General features: G+C 50.0%; 1 protein-coding gene across 3 annotated transcripts in view; it reads left to right on the top strand.

Annotated features, from left to right (window-relative positions):
- Positions 1 to 873: 873 nt before the first annotated feature.
- ZMYM3 (zinc finger MYM-type containing 3) overlaps positions 874 to 18,703 on the top strand; it is a 33,004-nt gene continuing 15,174 nt past the window's right edge. For all 3 annotated transcript variants that reach the window (XM_034063694.1, XM_034063696.1, XM_034063695.1), the window contains exons 1-9: positions 874 to 942; positions 10,714 to 11,610; positions 12,310 to 12,353; positions 12,742 to 12,814; positions 13,596 to 13,887; positions 14,318 to 14,495; positions 14,931 to 15,143; positions 15,717 to 15,867; positions 16,427 to 16,542. In XM_034063694.1, coding sequence (XP_033919585.1) covers positions 10,728 to 11,610; positions 12,310 to 12,353; positions 12,742 to 12,814; positions 13,596 to 13,887; positions 14,318 to 14,495; positions 14,931 to 15,143; positions 15,717 to 15,867; positions 16,427 to 16,542 — 1,950 coding nt within the window. In that variant the 5' untranslated portion in view covers positions 874 to 942; positions 10,714 to 10,727. The remainder of the gene's footprint in view (positions 943 to 10,713; positions 11,611 to 12,309; positions 12,354 to 12,741; positions 12,815 to 13,595; positions 13,888 to 14,317; positions 14,496 to 14,930; positions 15,144 to 15,716; positions 15,868 to 16,426; positions 16,543 to 18,703) is intronic.

Here is an 18,703-nt window from a genome sequence, read left to right on the forward strand (position 1 = left end):
GAGTACACGCAGGCGCGGAAGGGGCGGCGCGCTTTAAAGAGACAGAAGCGGGGGCTGAGCGCGTGTCACGGTGCGCGCACACTCTCCTCCTTTCCCCCGTCCGTGCCTGGGGCTGGTGGCATAAGCGCGGCTTTGGTGTGCTCGACGTGCCTCGGGAGAGCGCCAGCCCCGTGCCCTGCCTCACACGCCTCGGTGCTTTCGCCCTGTTCGCCAGCCATCTCGGCCGGGGTGGTGCTGCCCCGCTGCGGGCGGGCAGGGCTCGACAGGAAGAGCTGATCTGCGGGGCCCAGGGGCCGTCGTGGCCTGGGCAATTTCACTGCTTTTCACTAAACCGTCCCGCTTCAAGTATCAGGCCGGGTGCCGTGAGCCGTGGCCAGCCTGCTCTCCGGGCACAGCAGCCCTGCCGGAGCGAGTGCGGCCGGCGGCGTGGCCGGTTCTCCTCCCTGGAGGTCGTCCCCACTTCTCCCGGCCCCGGCCCTGCGCACCGCGGACCTCGCGGGGGTCAATGAATCGTGCCGGGGCTGTGTCCCGGCGGGTGAAGGAGTGGGGCGCCCACGGGGGGGAGTGGTGGCATTACTCTCGGGCGGGAGAGAGTCCCCGAGAGCTGGAGAGGCACGGACTGGCACGCGGGTGCATGGTGGGGGAGCCCGTATTGGAGGGTGCCGTGGGCGGGGGAGCCCATGTCGGGATGTCATAAGAGCGGGAGGAGAGCTCGGGGAGTGTGGTGTACCCCGCGTATGGAAAGGAGCGGGGCCTGAGTGGGGGAGGGGAGCCGGAGGGGGCGGTGGCCGGGGCAGCCCCTCCTAGGGGCGGAACGGCGTCCCGGGCCCCGCGGAAGCCCCGCCCAGTCGCGCTGTCACTCACCGCCCCGGGGAGACTCTCCAGCTCCGGGGAGGCGGTGGCGGCGCCTGGAAGCGGTCGGGCGGCTCCCCCCGCGGGCAGGTAGAGTCTGTGGCGGCGAGGTCGAACTGGGCCCCGCCGGAGCGGCAGCGGGCCCGGGTGGTGCGAAGCAGCAGCGATAGGGTTAAGGGGGGGGGGGAGTGGGGTGGCAATCTTGCTCCTCGCAATCCGCTCCGCACTTTGCGGGTGGCCGTGCGGGCACCGGCGGGGAGCGGGGCACCTCGTTCCGGGCCGCGCCTCCCGCCGCGCACGGTCTCCTGCCTCTCACTGTGCCCCGCCGGGGTACCGGCGCTGCCCGCGTTCGGCTCCGCTCTGTCTTTTCACGGGGCCCTGCTCCGCCGCGCTTATCCGCTTCGGGTTTTTCTGCCTCCCGGTGGAGTGCGGGCTGAAGCTCCAGTCCTGGGCTCCGTGCTCCGCGTTTCCGAGGCCGCCGCCTGCAAGAGAGTCTCGCGAGCCCAGGCTTCGCCGCGACCAATAGAAAAGCGTCCCTCGCTCTGTACAGCCAATAGGGCGCTGCCTCTGCCCCCCCGCGGGCTGCAGCGCGCTGAGGGCTCCGAGCGGCGCCTCCATTTAAAGGGGCCACGACCCGAATCCGGGCTCTGGGTAGCGCGGGCGGCGCAGCGCTGGGTGCCAGGTATGAGGGGTGCCGGCCGCAGGCACGTCCCTGCGGCTGCCCGGGGCGGCAGCTGGAGCGGCGGCGGCATAGGCCCCTGAGCGTGGGGCGCCGGCGGTTGGCCCCCCGGGGGGGGGCGGGGCAGGCGCGTGAGGCGCGGGTCCCGGACGGATGCCCGCCAGGGGGCGGTGCCTATCGCTCCGGTAGGGGGCGGGGCTTGCAGCACCCACCCCGGTCGTGGCGACCGCTTGGGGGCGCCCTTCAGCCGAGGGCGGGTCCAACCCCAGTGTCTGTGGGGGAGGGCGGAACCTTCCCCCGACCCGGCCTCGCCGCGTGCGGGCCTCGGGGTGCCGCACCCATTGCACGCAGCCTCTCTGCGAGGGGTGCATGGGGGGGGTGACCCCCGGCCCGTGCTGGGACGCGCCGGGCTCGGGGCTTCATGGGGCTGACCCCAGCTCCTGGCGTGCCTGCTTTAGTAGCACCCATCTGTGTTCCTGCTGTGGGTCACCTCACACCTTGGACAGAGGCTTTGGGCCACACAGCCTTAATGCTGTTGTCACCACATGGGGTAGTGAAGCCTGTGGAGCTCTGAAAACATGCAGCTGCAGGTCTGTTGACCTGGCCACCTGCTCAGTCCTGCTTCCCCCTGTGTGGGGATGGTGGCTCTGGATCAGGGCAGGGCCTGGTTTGAGTCTGTGGGTTCCTGGGTACCATGTGCTGCCTTCGAGGACCAGGCTCTGAGAGAAAAGAGCAGTCCTACGGGGCTGCTGGTGCTGCTGGAAGAGACCAAGCCCCAACCTGTTGAAGCCTCTGTGACTGGTTGCATGTCAGCAGCATGGCAGTGGCCAGCGAGGTGCCCTGGGTGAATTAGTGTCTCCCATGGGTTTGCAGAGGTGGGAGTGGCCCCAAAAGCGGTAGGGTGGGCACTGGCGAGGCTGGGAGCTGGCTGTGGTGGGTGCCTGGCACAGCAAAAGGCCATAGCAGTCACAAATTGTATGGACAGAGGCAGTGCTGGCCATGGGCTGTGTCTGGTGATGGGGGGGATAGGAAGCTCAGCTGAATGCTGGGGAATGGTTTCTGAAGTCTCTTTCTGATGAGGGTGAGAGCTGCTTCATTTGTGCTCTTGCCTTCTCCTGCTGCTGTGCTTCAGCCTCGTGGTTTAGGCTGTAGCTTCTTTCCTTCTCAGGGCTGCTACATTATCCAGCAAAACTTAACCTGCATTTTCTTGTCTAACCCTGCCTATCCTGGGACCAAAGCTGGTGATATGACTGTAGCTCTGTTATTGCCAGTCCAGTTTTACTAAAGGAATAGCCACAGCCTACAGAGCTGCTGCCTGTAATGGCCAAGCTGCAGCTCACAGCCCCAGCGTACATATTTTCACCATCTCTGTTTCTCTCCATAGCTGCTTATATCCCTCTTACTGCAAGTGTCCTTGCTTTGGAGGATGTTTTAGTAGTAAGTCACAGCAGATCCCTCCACATCCAGAACAAGGGGCTGAGGCTGCATCCATGGCCTTTGGGAGCAAAGACCCTTGTGTAATTTCTTCTAGGGATGTTCTGTGGTCAGTGATGCTGGGATGTGCGACCATGATGGACAGAGGTGTGCTAGCAAAAGCCTCTAGTGCAGAAGGGTTATGGTAAAAGCAATCCAAGGGAAGTATGGAATAGGCTACAGCTATGACAAAGAATGTGTTAGTTTAGCAAAGGTTGTTCTAGTAAGGGTTCGCTGGAATCTATATTTTAATCTCAGCAGTGTTTTAAGTGTTGACTTCTCCCTCTGTTGGCAGCATAGGTCAGAAAAGGGCAGTACTTGAGACCATCTTCACCAGTCTGCTGGCCATGGGCTCCGGCAGTGTCTTCTGGACACTTACCGTAAGCCTGTTCTGCTGCTCAACCCTTGACAGCATAAAGAGAATTAATAGAGTCAGTCACTAGGCTGGGTGAGATATTGGTCTGTTCAACACAGCCAGTTTGTACAGCTGCATGGGAGGTGAAGCATCCCGACACTGGGATCCATGTTTGGGGACCTGGCAGCAGGCACCTTGCAGAGCATTCTGAGACTTGTCATCAAGGCCAAGGAGACAGCTTACCTTGAGCTTCCAGTACTTTGTCTCTGTAAAGCCAAAAAATTAGATGGCTTGCTCTCAAAGATACACCCTTCCTGAGATTCTGTCCTCTTGTCTTCTCTCTCTGTGCAGCAGTGTTTATTCAAAGAATCACAGACAGATTTAGGTTGGAGGGCACCTCTGGAAGTCCCTAGTCTAGCTGACCTGCTCTCAGCAAAACTGACTTGAGACTGCATCATTCAAGGCTTCATCCAGTTAAGTTTTGAGGACCTCCAGAGCCAGGGAGTCTGTGGCCTGTTCCCAGCCTGGTCAGACGTCTTCCTGCAGCATTTGGGCAACAGGCAGAAAACCTGAGGCCATTTCTTTCTGGCCACTTCCAGGTCTCCTCTCTATTTCTGTCTTTCAGTCAGTGTCTTCTTATCATCAAGGCAGTTTCAACAGGTGCTGCTTGAACATGCTATGTACCTACATGCTTTGCTTTCCTGTTGTGCTTCAGCTAGTACTCCCAAAGGTTTTTTACCCACCCACCTTCTTCCCCTGTGTATAATGCTATTTTGGCGGGGCAGATGTTATGTGGCAAGTGGTGAGCCTTGGAAGAAATGTTGTTTATTCATGTTATAGACACAGGTAACAGGAGAGTTTTCTCTCTGACTTGATCTTCAAGTGCAGTTGGTTCTAGAAGCTATTGCTCTCCAGGCATTGCTGCTAAGACTGTCTTAACATGTGTAAACAAAGCAAGTTGTGTTAGAGTGTACTAAGATGTGTTGCTCCTTCGTCTGTTTCAAAGCCTTGATGCTTAGTGCTTGGCAGGGGGGGGGGGTGTGGATCCTGGTATCATGCAAAGACATGAGAGTCTTCAAGCAGTTTCAAGCTGCTGCCAGGATGGTGTCTTGGATGGATGAGCATGCTCCTATTGGCTGTCTTAGAGTTTACTAGTAGTAATACAGAGATGTTGGGTTAACAGCAACCAGTGCTGACATCTGAGTGATGCTGTCAAGTACCTTTTGAGGTGTTGAAGGAAATCTCCTGGTAAAATTAATTCCAGCCAATTCTACTGTTTTGCAGCACCATCTGCTCTGTATTGGAGCGTTCAGGCTTTCTTTATTTGGGTGACTGCTGTCGTAGAATCATAGAATGGTTTGGGTTGGAAGGGACCTTTAAAGCTCACTGAGTTCCAACCCCTGGTTCCTAGGAGCCACTTGTTCCCTTAGTTCCATCCTGGAAATAGCTACACAAAGTTCAAGACCTGCACCCTAAGCTGGTGCTCCAGCTGTAGAAACATCTAGTGGTGAACTTGGTACCTTCTGGCTTTGGGACTGTTAAAAGCCATCACTGGAGTCTTAAGGCTGCTCCTGATATTCTGAGAAGTTCCTTCTTTACCTTTCTACCAGTTCCCGTTGCATGGGCAGTTCCAGTCACATGTGACAGTGAAGACTGTCCGGAAGGGAGCGTGGTGACAGCTACTGCTGGGTGCACTCTGAGGGAACCAGATACACACTTGTGAGATGAGACAGCTGTTCACTGAGGCTTGCCTGCAGAGCACAAGCTGAAGAAGTTGACCACTGACATCTGCAGTAGCTATGGCTGACTTGGACAGAGTCACAGAATGCTGCTGTAAAATCTCCATGTCACAGAGGGTTTACATGTCCCTGGTCAGTTGTCTAAATTGACCAGGTTGGAAAAGCCCTTTAAGTTCACCAAGTCCAACCATTCCTAGCACTACCAAGCCCACCACTGCCCCATGGCACTGAGGCCTTGTCTCCACAGTGTGTGAACACTTGCAGGGACGGTGATTGCAGCATGGCCTTGGGCAGCTTATTCCAATGCCTGAGCACCCTCTGGGCAAGGAATTGTTCCTCAGCTCCACCTAAACCTGCCCTGGTGCAGCTTGAGGCCGTTTCCTCTTGTCCCATCCCTTGTTCTTTGGGAGCAGAGCCCAGCCCCTCCTGGCTCTATCCTCCTTTGGGGTAGTTGTAGGGAGTATTAATCTGGAAAGAGGTGTTTCTGAGTTTGTCCAACTTCGGTATCCAGCTGTTTGAGTCCTCATATTTGTTTGCTTGTATCTCTGAAGAGTCCTCTGCTGTTGATCTTACCTTGTGGGCTTTTTTTTTGAGATGGGTCATGGCTCCCCGTTTCTTTTCAATGAACAAAATAGGCTTATCACTGAAAGGTGTTTCTAGGATCATAGTTGATTCTTAAAGCAGTGGAATTCTTGCATTACTGTCTTTTATTTTTGTTATTTTTTATGATTGTTATTTTAAAACCATGACATAGGGATTGGAACCAGATGATCTTTAAGGTCCCTTTCAACCAAAACCATTCTATGGTTCTATGAAACATCTCAACTCTTTCAGTATATGTCATCAAGTGTAGACACTAGCCAAGAATGAGATGGTAATGGTCTGATGGGTTGGGAATTACTGTTGATTCTAAAATTTGGCACAAAAAGTAGGAACTTCCTCCAGAGATCTGCTTAGGTCTTACAGAACTTGTAGGTAGGTATTACCTGGGATGTCGATACAAATGTCCTAATTTTTTCAAAATGATCTCTATTATATTTCAAATAATATATAATTTCAAATTATCTCTAGTAGCAAAAAAAAAGATAAATCCCTTCAGCCTTCAAAGGTCTTGAAAATCTGAATCCATATCCATACCCATGAGCAAAAGTCTAGGATAGGTACCTGAGCAATTGCTGTTCCTTTGCTGGAGGAAAACAGTAACTTCATGGCCATGCTATTTTGTGGGCAGTAAAGACTTTTGAGGTATTCATCAAGAGAGATCTGTTACAGTTATTTTTTCTTACTGCCTGATTTTAATTAAATGTCTGATGATAGCTCCTCTTTTTTTGTAGGTAGGCCACGTATTCCTCTGCTAATAGTTACCTGAAGACAGTGAGATGTGGAAGATCTGCACAGTTACAGCACCGCTGATGTCTTTAATAAGCTAGATAAATAGCCACTTGGTGTACTTGGGTGTCCTGGTAGAGATGGCTCGTTCTGAGCTTCCAGATCTGAGAGGAGATCCCTGTTCCCCTCCTTTGGCAGGAAATGCAGGTCAGGTTTGTTAGTAACATGTTGGATCTGGCTGTCAATGTTGCATTCTATGCCAGTCCTGCCCGCACGGGGCAGACCCTCAGCCATCCCATCATTAAGAATCATGGAATCACAGAATCTCAGAGTTGTTTGGGTTGGAAGGGATGGGGCAGCTACAGTCTCCTTGGGCAGCTTCTTCAGAAACTCTTGCATGCTCCCTGAGAAGCAGTCTGCTTCAGACTTTTGTGCAGGGGACTCCTTGAACTTGGTCTTCTCAGGATTATCTGTTGCTGAGTGTTCTGGAAAGGATGGTGCTGTGTCCTAAGTAAGGAGTTTCCAAATGTCCAGCAGAGCAGTCATATCTACTGCATCCTCTTTGTTTGGCTAAGTCATTTTCCAGTGTGCTCTCCTCACTGCCAGGTATGTGGCTAGAAAAGAGGAAGATTTCAAGCAGAGCTCAGCAACTGAGCTGTGCATTAGCTGATTCTGGAATAAAAAAGACAATGACTTGTGGTGGATCATTTCAGCATCACCAGAAACAATAAGCTATTTTGCTTCCTGTTGGAACAAATAAGAAACTTTACCAAAGGTAAAGTGAGTGTTCAATTGGAAGCCTAACTCACCTTAAAGCTCAGCAGAGAGCCAATAAGAACGTGAATGAATGCAAACAGAAGTAGTATTTCTTACCCTTCTGCAGCTCTAATTTTCTCAAGTTGAGTTTGACTTCAGAGTGACCCACGGAGCTGGAAAGCATAGTTCTCTCCTGTTTTGAGGGCTGCCCTCTTCATTCTCATCAGGTGGCAACTGAAAACCACTGTATAGACTTCATTGAAGGGAAACAGAATTGCAGTGATGGCTAGGGACATTGCTTGCTTTCCTGCTCAGACTGCTTGTCAACATCACTTCCTTGGGTCCTGCCTCAACTCAGACTCCATCAGCTTCTCCAGATTCATAGAATCATAGAATGGTTTGTGTTGGAAGGGACCTTAAAGCTCATGCAGTTCCAAACCTCTGCCATGGGCAGGGACACCTTCCACTGGAGTAGCTTGCTGCAAGCCCCTTACAACCTGGCTTAATACATCAAGAGTAAGCACTTACCTGCTCTGTGTTGCCTTCTTACAGAGCTCTGCTGAAGCACGCTTCAAATAAACAAAAGGACAATATTTTTAAAACTAAGTGTCGGGCTGCAGAACACATTGCCACTGACACTGGTTCAGGGAGGGGGTTAGGCAGATTCAGAGAGGATTTGCCCAGTACAGATTCTTATTGGTAAGAGTCTCAGTGCAACTCAAGCAGTTCTTCAGCAGCTGATTACCACTTGATTGGAGGATGTGCTGAAGAGGAATGTCCTCTTAGTTGTGTCTTATTCTCTCTTCCCAAGTATCCATTCTTGGTAGGAACAGGGTATTGGAATACATGGTCCTCTTGTTTGACTGACTGCGAGAGTCCTTAGCTTTGCATGTCCCAAGAAGAAATATTTGGGTCATTCACCAGAATGCATGAGCTGTTCTGCTGGAGACAGAGCTGCTGTCTCTTGGTCAGAGCTGATGAAAGTGGATTGGATCTTGAGCAGAAAGGGCAGGTGCTGTGCTTCCAACCAGAACATGCATTTGAGTGATCTTACTCCATACTCCTGGATCTGCAGAAAGGTCTGTGTATCTGTCCCAACCACATACCAATAGTTTGGAGTTAGCTTAATCTGCAGGTTATTTATTCTTTTTAAGACCATTTTGTTGGTCAGTATTGTCTCCCATTAAGTTTGTCAGTCTTGTTTTGCAGCATTGTGAGGGTGCTGAGGCGCTGGCAGAGGGTGCCCAGAGAAGCTGTGGCTGCCCCATCCCTGGCAGTGCTCAAGGCCAGGTTGGACACAGGGGCTTGGAGCAAGCTGCTCCAGTGGAAGGTGTCCCTGCCTGTGGCGGGGGTTGGAACTGGATGAGCTTTGAGTTTCCTTGAACCCAAACTAGCCTGTGATTCGATGATCACAATGATCTTGCACCTGGAGTTTGAAATCAGTGTTAAGGTATGCACTGTTGAAACCAGACTCTTTCAGTCTATTTGTAGAGCACATGAGAAGTATGGCAAGATCATAGATGAATTGATGCTTGCATTATTCTCTGGGAAGAAATGCCCAAATGGATTTCTTATGCTCTGGGCTGTTCCCAGAGTGTATTTCTACCAAACAAAGAGTAGGCCAGCTGAAACTTGTGACTACTGTATGAGTATTGTCTCTGTGGTTCATTGCAGACCCATGCAAAGTGTCTGAAGGTGAATTTCAGGAGGATGTTAGTCCTGTTAAGTATACCTATAAATAAACTTTCCGTATGCATCTGGTGACTTGACCTTTCTGCTGCTTGTTGTAAGGTCTGCTGTCTGTCTGAAATCTGGGTGGGGGGCATCTTGGAGAAGGAGGCATTGTTTGCTTTCTGAACAGCAGAAAAGAAGTTTGTTATCTTGGGAGGGTTCTCACCTGCTTCCAATCCTTAGGAGCTTTCTTTCAAATGTTTATTTCTATTTTACTTTGTTATTCTTTCTGTCAGCCACCTGAAAACACCTATTAGATCCTGAATTGCTCTTGAATTGGCTCATTCTAGAAGCTTTGTCTCCTCTGTAACTAAAGAGAGAATGGAATCATCAAGTCTTCAGTGGTGAAACTTGCTGGGAATCTCAGAAGTTTACATCTTGTGTAGTTTCTGTTTGTGATTGTGGGAACAGTGCTTATCAGCTGTTGTGAAACAGAAATTGTCACTGCATTTTAAGATAAAATAAGGAGGCAGTGATTTTGAACTCCTGGGTGTGGAGGAGGGTACAACTCTCTAAAGTCTTGCTTAAATGAATTTCAGAAGTTGGGTGCTTTCTCTGTCCAAGTATGTCCTGTTCAGTTCTGAGCAAACCATCTGTGAGGGAGACTTGGTTATTCTTTCAGGGGGGAGGATGCAATGAAAGAATTAACCAGCCTTCACCAGTGAAATTATTTCAGCCTTCCTCCTTCATTCGTATAGGTGAGTTATGCCCGTAGTAAGCCCCAATAGACAGCAATAGTGAATCTTCTGCTTCAGGGCCTAAAACAGTGCCAAATTTAGAATTAGAATATTTCTAATAGGGGTGGATAGGTTGGTGATACATCTTCTGATTCTTGTGTCTTTTAGTGTTTACTAACAGCTTGTTTTAGAATCACAGAATCATGGAATGGTTCTCTAAGCAACCTGTTCCATTGCTTCACCACTCTCACACTGAAGAATTTCTTCCTTATATCTAGCCTAAATCTCCACTGTTTCAATTTGAACCCATTCCCCTTTGTCCTATCACTACATTCCTTGATGAAGATGAATATTGTCTCCCATTAAGTTTGTTGGTCTTGTCTTGCAGCACTGTGAGGGTGCTGAGGTGCTGGCACAGGGTGCCCAGAGTAGCTGTGGCTGCCCCATCCCTGACAGTGTTCAAGGCCAGGTTGGACACAGGGGCTTGGAGCAAGCTGCTGCAGTGGAAGGTGTCCCTGCCTGTGGCAGGGGACATAGAAAACTGGATGAGTTTTGAGGTTCATTCCAACACAAACCAGTCTGGGATTCTGTGACTATTATCTCCTACAGTTTTGAGACTATCTATAGCTGTAGTTTATGGTTCATATGGTTCATATCTGTTTATATCTGTCCTCTGACAAAATTCGTGCATCTTGTCATCCTGTATCTTGTTGAAGGCACAGTCTAGAGACCTGTAAAGATCTTTCTGCCTCTATGTTTAAGAGAAAAGTTATTTTAAGACTAGATATGTTAGCTCCATGAGTAAAGACCAGGAGAAAGAACAGACCAGGTTATTTAGGTCTGGTGAGACAGACAAAAGCAGAGGAGGGGGCATTACACACCACAGAACAGCTGTGTGAAGCCTCAAGTTGGTGCTCAAGTCATTTCTGATACCCCACTGTGTCATTTATCATAAGCAAGTCTGGTTGCCATGCTGTGATGAGGTTTATGGAGGCTGTAGAGGTCCCAAAGGTTTGCTGTGTCCTGCTGCCTTGTTTTACTCCAGCATTCAGAAGAGTGGACAATTCATGTGCTGTGTTAGACTGCTTTTCATTAACTTGCAAGTCTTTCTCTTCTTTCCAGTTGCCATCTTCTAAATGGATTCCAGTGAATTTCCAGGATCTTTAGACCCCTTGTCCTTGCCCGACAAACCACTTATTGGTGATCTTCCTGCTGACATGGAGTTTGGTGAAGATCTCCTGGGCTCCCAAACAGCTTCTACTGAGGAAGTTTCAGTACTTCAGCCCCCTGACTGGGATCAGTCCAAGCAGATGACTGCAGATGGGAACTTGGGCCTTCTAGTGAAAGCAGACAGCCTGTCTGAACTAAGCAAATCAAACAACCTTGTTCCAGATAAACCAGCTGTCTTAGATATGCTGGAGAAACCTGATGTCTTGGATGACTCGGATAAAACTGCTGACTTGGTGGAGCTGGATAAATCAGAGGGTCTGGATGTGCTGTATAAGGTACATCCTTCCCAGGAAGTGGAGGATAGGCCAGCAGACTCCTCTGCCCTCTCTAGGGAAGCCCTTGTTCCAGAAACATGGAAAGAAGGGGGAGATTCACCAAGAAGTGATTCTGGGGATATTAAGAAAGATGGTGCTGCTGCTATTCCTGCACTGTCTGATGACAACACGCCTGAATCACCCCGACAACCTGTTCCTGACTCTGGGAACCTCACCAGTGCCCCAGCCATGGAAGAAAAGACAGAGCAATCCTCAAGTCTGCCAATGGCCCCCTCCCAACCCAGTCTTAAACAGACAAAGAAGACAAGGTTGAAGGCAGCAAGGAAAAGCTCACCCATGCAGAGGGAAGGGCCAACAGGGGAGTCAGAGGTGGAACTGAGCATGGGCAGCAGAACTGCAGCTTTGCCCCCTGAGCCCACGGAGGAAAACCAGGCAGAGGAAGAGGATAATAGTGGGAACAGCTCACTTAAAGAAAATAGTGTACTGAAAGCCCAGGAAGCCACACCACCTGCAGGTAGGTCATTATATTTGCAGAATTTGGCTTCGTTTTGCTCAGGAGATCATCCTGCACATTGCTGAAGCTGGAATCTGTTTTGCATTTCAACTTTGCCCATCATTCCTTGTTACGGAAATTGTCAATGCTCCTGATGGGCTAGATTTGGGGAAGGAGTCTTGCTTACAAGGAATAATGCTCTGGCAGCTCTTCCCTTAATGCACACAAGCTTTTGCTCTAGCTTTCATAGCTTTAACTTTGTCTTTTGATGCTTGTGTCAGCTAGGAGGTTCACCGATAAAGCTGCACATCAGCTTAGCTCATGCTCTTCATCACTAGATTTCCTTCTTTGCTGAAACTGAGGGTCAACCAGAAAGTGTTTCCAATAAGCAAAGTCCCCTGCCTAGGCTGGACCTCCTCAGGAGATGCTCACTCTTGGTCAGAAGCAATTGAAGGCAACTGTCCAGCATGCCTCTCCCTTGCAGGGAGGTCTCCCCCTTAAAGGACTTCTCCCAGACCATGTGTTTGTATCTCTAGCTGTAGATGGTTTAGGAGCTTTCCTGTGTCTGATCACCACCAGAACTCTGCTTCTTAGCCAGGACTGTCTGAGGCCTCATGTGCAGACTGACCCAAAGGGTGGCTGCATTTGAGGAACACCTGTCCCCTTCTGTTAGAGAAAAACAAGATGTTAGATACAAGCATCTTTTGTGTTCTGTTCCAGGAGAAGGCCTGTCTGGGAAGGGAAACGAGCTGCCAACTGAGAAGGTAAGGATAATGTAGTCAAAGTATGTGTGCTACAGGAACATAGAGAGTGGCTGGCATTGTCAGATCCTGTGAGGTGCACTGGCTGTCTTGTCACCCTTCTGGTGTTTGCATGTCTCCTGTGATGGAGTGATCCCTGTGCACTGCCACTGTGCTGTAATGTGTCTTCAGAGTGTTTCTGCTACCTCCAACTGGAATGTCATTCTCATAAGCCTACTTCCTCCTATCTCCTGTCTTGCCAGCTCTGGTCAGGTATCTGTGGAATTACCCATTTTCAGCCTAGTTACTGGGAAAGCAGATCCCAGAAGTTGGAATTTCACCATGATCTGGGATATTTGTCCATGGTTGTCCTAGCAGATGCTTATCCTAAATATTTTTTAATGTCTTCTAGGAGCAGAAAAGAAGTGAACGAGCTAGAAGATCAGAAGCTGCTAGGCCTGAAACTGTGAACTCCTCAGAGAGCAGTGAGTAACTAGGGCTGGCCAGTGCCTGTTTTCAGCCCAAGAACAGGTTGCAGGCTTACTGTGGGCAGGTGGCTCATGGTGTGAGGTGCAGTGGGAACTCTGGAGCTTCTGTACAGACCTTCCTTTTATGCAGAACAGGTACCTTCACCCCATGAGTCTTCATCCTTTTGGGTACTTGTCTTGCTTTCTCAGGGCACTTACATTAAAGGGAGGGTTGTAATATTTTTACAAACACCAAGTAATAGAGGAAGATGAGTTGTTCCCAGGAAATCCATCTTCTATCTCCTCAGCCAGGAACTTTCTGCCTTTGGTCTCTATGGCTGCAGGCTCTCTGAACGAAGATTACATTTAGGGGATTTTCCTGCAGAAGACCATTAAGTCTCTGGGTGAGATGTTGAGTGTCACCCTGCTATTGCCTAGTATTTTTATGTTGCTCCTTCATTGCCTGCCTCTGCTGGAAGCTGGTGATCCAGCTGGATTCCTTGAAGGGTTTCCTGCTGTAAATGTTCACTTTGGACTTCTGCTCAATCTTGGCAAATCCTGATTCCTAGACAGAAATTGGGCTTAAGTTCAGTTTGCTCAAAAACCTCCTGACTCATCTCCAGTTCCAGCAGAATACCTTATAAGGGTCCCTTTATCATTCCACCCAGACAGACACAAAGCATGTAGAGGGACTGCAGAAAGGTGACCCCAGAAAGCTTCAGCATGTGTCTCATGGTGAAGGTTTCTGTCTCAGTTTCTAATGAGGGATTTTTGTGCATCTTTCTCCGCTGCTTTGCAGTTCCGGTCTCTGACGAAGACTCTGATGCCATGGTGGATGATCCCAATGATGAGGATTTTGTTCCTTTTCGTACCCGCCGCTCAACTCGCATGTCTTTACGCACTCAGCTGGCTCAGCGAGCTGCCCGCTCTACTGCCACCAAGATGACTTGTGCCAACTGCCACACACTGCTGCAGAAGGGCCAGACTGCCTACCAGCGGAAAGGGCTCCCTCAGCTCTTCTGCTCCAGCTCCTGTCTCACCACCTTCTCCAAAAGACCACCTGGCAAGAAGATATGCACCTTCTGTAAAAAGTATGTGTTCCTTTCCCTCTCCTCAATGCTCCCCTGCTTGTGATCCCATCCACCTACCCCACAGCTCTACCTGCCAGTCCCCACCCCTATGACTGTCATGCTTCCCATTCATCCACATCACTCCTGTCCAGCTGCTGCCTCATGTCTTACTTCACACACCATGTATCCCATGATCCCTACACCTTCTTCACGTTACTGCCTTTCCCTGCCTGTCCACACACTCTATGCCTTCTCAGCCTCCTCTCAAAACCGCCTCCTGATGCTCCATCTTCAGGCACCATATCTCTGGCTTGGGACAGCAGCTGCTATGAGACAGTTCTTGCCACTCTTTTGGGACCCCAGGAAGTCCTGTGCGTTGCAGTGTACTGTCCTGTGCCTTCCTGGCAGAACTGGTGTGCCTCTGCCATAACACATCCTCTCCATATCCCAGGGAGATCTGGAACACCAAGGACTCTGTGGTTGCCCAGATCGGTTCAGGAGGTTCTTTCCATGAGTTCTGCACCTCTGTCTGCCTCTCCCTCTACGAGGCCCAGCAGCACAGACCAGCACATCAATCTACAGATGTATTGGACACCAGCCGCTGCAGTGTCTGCTACAGACCTGGTGAGGTAAATGGATCCCTTGTGCTTCATGTCCTGGATGAAGTGCTTGTGACCTGCAGAACTTGGTCCTGCCTGAGTGCCATCACAGGGCATTTGTTGGGTTTACCCATGGTGGAGGTCTCAGCACCTGAATTGGCTTGGACTCGCTGCCAGGTCCTTCCTTGTTGCTGTGAACCAGCCTTTGTTACAACAGAAGAAATAAGGCTTCTGCTTCTCCCCACCCTGAAGCTCACTGCTTCCTGCTGCTCCCCTCTCCCAGATTGCTCTGCTGACTTTTGTTGATGAAGGTCAGCCTGAGTCCACTTCAGCTTCCATCGTGGTGCTTGCCCCAGTTTACATGTAACAGCCTGTTCTCCCAGGGGACATGGTTGTAGTGGTGTGCACGTGTTGGAAGGAGGCATAAGGTGGTCTGGGGGAGTGACAGGAGCGATGTCTCTGCAGATCCAGCATGAGGTCAGCAATGGGAGCGTGGTTCACCGCATCTGCAGTGATGCCTGCTTCACTAAGTTCCGGGCCACCAAGGGGCTGAAAACCAACTGCTGTGATAACTGTGGACTTTACATCTACAACAAGGGCTTGCCGCTGGAGTACCTCTTCCACGAAGGCCAGCAAAAACGCTTCTGCGACTCTGCCTGTCTCAACAGTTATAAGAAAGTGAGTGGAGACAGCTGCCTGGGGTGGGGGTTCTTTGTGGCCACACAGCTCTTTTGTTTGGGGTGGCACAGGGCACTTCATGCAGCAGCAGGTAAATTGAATCCCCTTGGCCTTTTATTGCTGACAAAGCGTTTAAGAGATTGCTGTGCAGAAACTTCAAAGCAGACCAGCAGAATTTATTTATTCTGTATGCAGCCCCTCTTGGACCTGACCATGGGTCAGGCACTCCGTAAGCTGGACTGTGCAGTGACACCAGTATATGTAGTTAGTATGGGCTGGCTCCTTTTGGATGTCTCCCCAGAGATGGACATGTTCCTCTGTAGCCTTAACAGGCTGCACTTAACTGTCTTGGTGGGATTGCCAAATTCTGTATTCCTACCAGAGTATCCATGAACTGAGAAGGTGAGGTGCCAAAGGCAGCCTGAACCTGGAGACTGTGAGTCTGGGTCTGACATCTGGTGTTGCTGCAGGAGAGCTGCCCAGTGATGGATGCGATAGTGGGGTGGGATATGAGGGTTGGACCTTATTGGCTGTGATGGTGTCCCTGGCAGCTCTGTTCTGTTCTGTTTGCAGAAGAACACTCGGGTCTACCCGTGTATGTGGTGCAAGACACTGTGCAAGAACTTTGACATGCTGCCCAATGTGGATCGCAGTGGCAAGATGGGCCTGTTCTGCTCCATTTGCTGCACTACCTCCCACAAAGTGAAGCAGTCAGGCTTGGTTGGTAAGAGCAACTACATACTGGGAACCAGTCACCTGTCCATTGTAGCTCCTTCCTTGGTACCATTTATTGCTTGTGGATGAGGCTGGAAAGAAGGTGTGTTGCTTGCCTGGGGAGGAGTCTAGTGAGAGAAGTGGAGGAGATTTGGAGAGGGAGGAACCCTTGCATGTAGACATCTTAATAGTGAGGGGTAGTATACATTGCTGTTCCTGAGAATGCAGAAAGCAGCTGTAGTGCTCTGCTGTGCTGGCATTGCTCTTTCCATTACATGGAGTACCAGGGTGTCCAGGAATGAGTGTGGTCTCTGATGCAATATGCAGCCCATTTTGTCCAAATTCCTGTAGAGCCAGAGTCACTTCCTTGAAACACTCTGCTTTCCATCTATGTTTAACATTTTTGTCCTAGCAGAATCTGGTGCTCTTAGTTTCCTGGTGTTCTTGTCCCTTGCTTTTTGATAATAGCTTGACATACCAAGAACAAGTGAGCAGCTTCCATGCCATCCTCAGAATCCAGTCCCACATCCTATGCTGCTGCCCTCACCAATGCCTGTCTGTTTCATCAGGTGCCCCTAGACCCTGCAGCTTCTGCAGAAAGAGTTTATCTGAACCCTGCTATTACAACAAGACAGACCGGGTTGTCTACCAGTTCTGCAGCCCCAGCTGCTGGACCAAATTCCAGGTATTGAAATATTCTTTATGCTGGGCTGGGCAATAGAGCTTGTGCCTCCTTTCACACCTAGCAGAGGCTTCAGCTTCCTCAGGCTCCTCAGGGAAGGTCCATAAGAAAGTCTCTGATGGAGTACAAGAGTTGTAGTGACTGTAGCTGCCCATAACTTAGCCTTAGCCCTATCTCCCCTCTCTCCATTGGGATAAGGTAGACTGTAATTCACTCCCATCTGTCAGGTTCTGTGCAGTGGGAGTGCAGTGGAGAGCTGTGCTGTGTGAGTGGTTTGGAATGTAATGGCCTTATGAGGACATGAGCAAAAGCACAGAAGTAAGCTAGCAGAGCATGGTGGGCACCTGCTAGTGGGGTGGAAAGGGGCAGAGCTGCCCTCTGAGCAAAGTGTCACCAAGGAACACAAGACTTCTAGGATGTGTTGCCTTAAAGTTGACAAGCAGAAGGCCTGGATACCTCATGTTTAATAATCCTCAAAGGCTTGACTAGTGGTTTTCAATCTCCTCATGTTATGTTTCAGCATATGTGAAATGTGGTATTCAAAGGCAACTGGAAGAATACTAGTTTTGTAGAGTTGTCAAAGAACAAAGCAACAGGCAGGAAGACCTGGGAAACTTAAGTCAGGACATGCTTTGGGCAACTGTGAAAACCTTAGAGAATTTGGAGGTAGAGAGTTAGTTACTGACAGTTGCAGCATTTGGGTTTATGAGGTTTTTTCTCTTGTGCTTTTTGTGTTGGGTTTTCTTTTTGGGGGGTTTTTGGTTGGTGGGGTTTTGTGTTTGTTTGGTGTTATCCTTTGCTGTGATCATGAATGGTTTTCGTAGAGTGCCTGTAGAGGTTCTACACTTGTAGACTTCATAAGACTTAAATTCTAGAATAGTTTGGATTAGAAGGGACCTTCAAAGCTCATCCAGTCCAACCCCCCTGCCGTGAGCAGGGACATCTTCAACCAGACCAGGTTTCTCAGAACCACATCCAGCCTGGCCTGCAATGTCTCCAGGAATGGGGTATCCACAACCTGGTATCTGGACAACCTGTGCCAGGATTTTACCATCCTCATTGCACAAAATTTCTTCCTTTTGTCTAATCTGAATTTCCCTTCTTTTAAATGAAAACATCTTGTCCTATTGCAACAAGTCCTACTAAAAGGTTTGTTCCCATTTTTCTTATAAGCTCTCTTTAAGTATTGAAAGGCTGCAGTAAGGTCTCCTTGGAGCCTTCTCTTCTCCAGGCCAAGCAATCCCAGCTCTCTGCACCTGTCTCCATAGAGGTGTTTGAGCCCTCAGAGCATCTTTGCTGTTCTTCTCTAGACCTGCTCCAACAGGTCTATGTCTTTCCTGTGCTGAGGCCTTCAGAGTTGGAAACAGTACTCCAGGTGGGGTTGCACCAGACCAGAGTAGAAGGGCAGAATTACCTTTCTCAGCCTGCATGCCACACTCCTTTGGATACAGCCCAGGATGTGGTCAGTTTCTGGGCTGCAAGCACATGTTGTCAGCTCATGTCCAGCTTTTCATCCACCAGTACCCCAAAGTCCTTAGCAGGGCTTCTCTCAATCCCTTCATCCTCCAGCCTGTATTGATACTGGGGTGGCCCTGACTGACATGCAAGACCCTGCACTTGCCCTTATTGAACCTCATGAGGTTCACATGGGCCCACTTCTTGAGCTTGTCCCAGTCCCTCTGGATCCCATCCCTTCCCTTCAGCATGTCAACAGCACCACACAGCTTGGCGTCAGAGGCAGTCTTGTGAGGGTGCTCATTTCCACTGTCTGCGTCATTGATGAAGATGTTAAATAATACTGGCCTCAATACAAGCCCCTGAGAGACACCACTCATCATTAATCTCCGTCTGGACATTGAGCCATTGACCAGCACCCTCTGGATGCAATCATGCAACCAATTCCTTGTCCACCGAATAGTCAGTTCATGGAATCCACATGACTACCATTTAGAGAGAAGGGTGGTGTGTGAGACTGTGTCAAAGGCCTTACAGAAGTCCAGACTGATGACATCCATAGCTCTTCCCTTGACCACTGATGCAGTCCCTCCATCATAGAAGGCCACTAGGTTGGTCAGGTAAGACTTGCTCTTGATAAAGCCATGTTGTCTTGTCCTCCACCTGCCTTAGCATAGCTCCTAGGAGGACCTGTTCCATGAGCTTGCCA

Source organism: Melopsittacus undulatus, chromosome 6 (genome assembly GCF_012275295.1).
Source record: "Melopsittacus undulatus isolate bMelUnd1 chromosome 6, bMelUnd1.mat.Z, whole genome shotgun sequence".
Classification (NCBI taxonomy): Eukaryota; Metazoa; Chordata; class Aves; order Psittaciformes; family Psittaculidae; genus Melopsittacus; species Melopsittacus undulatus.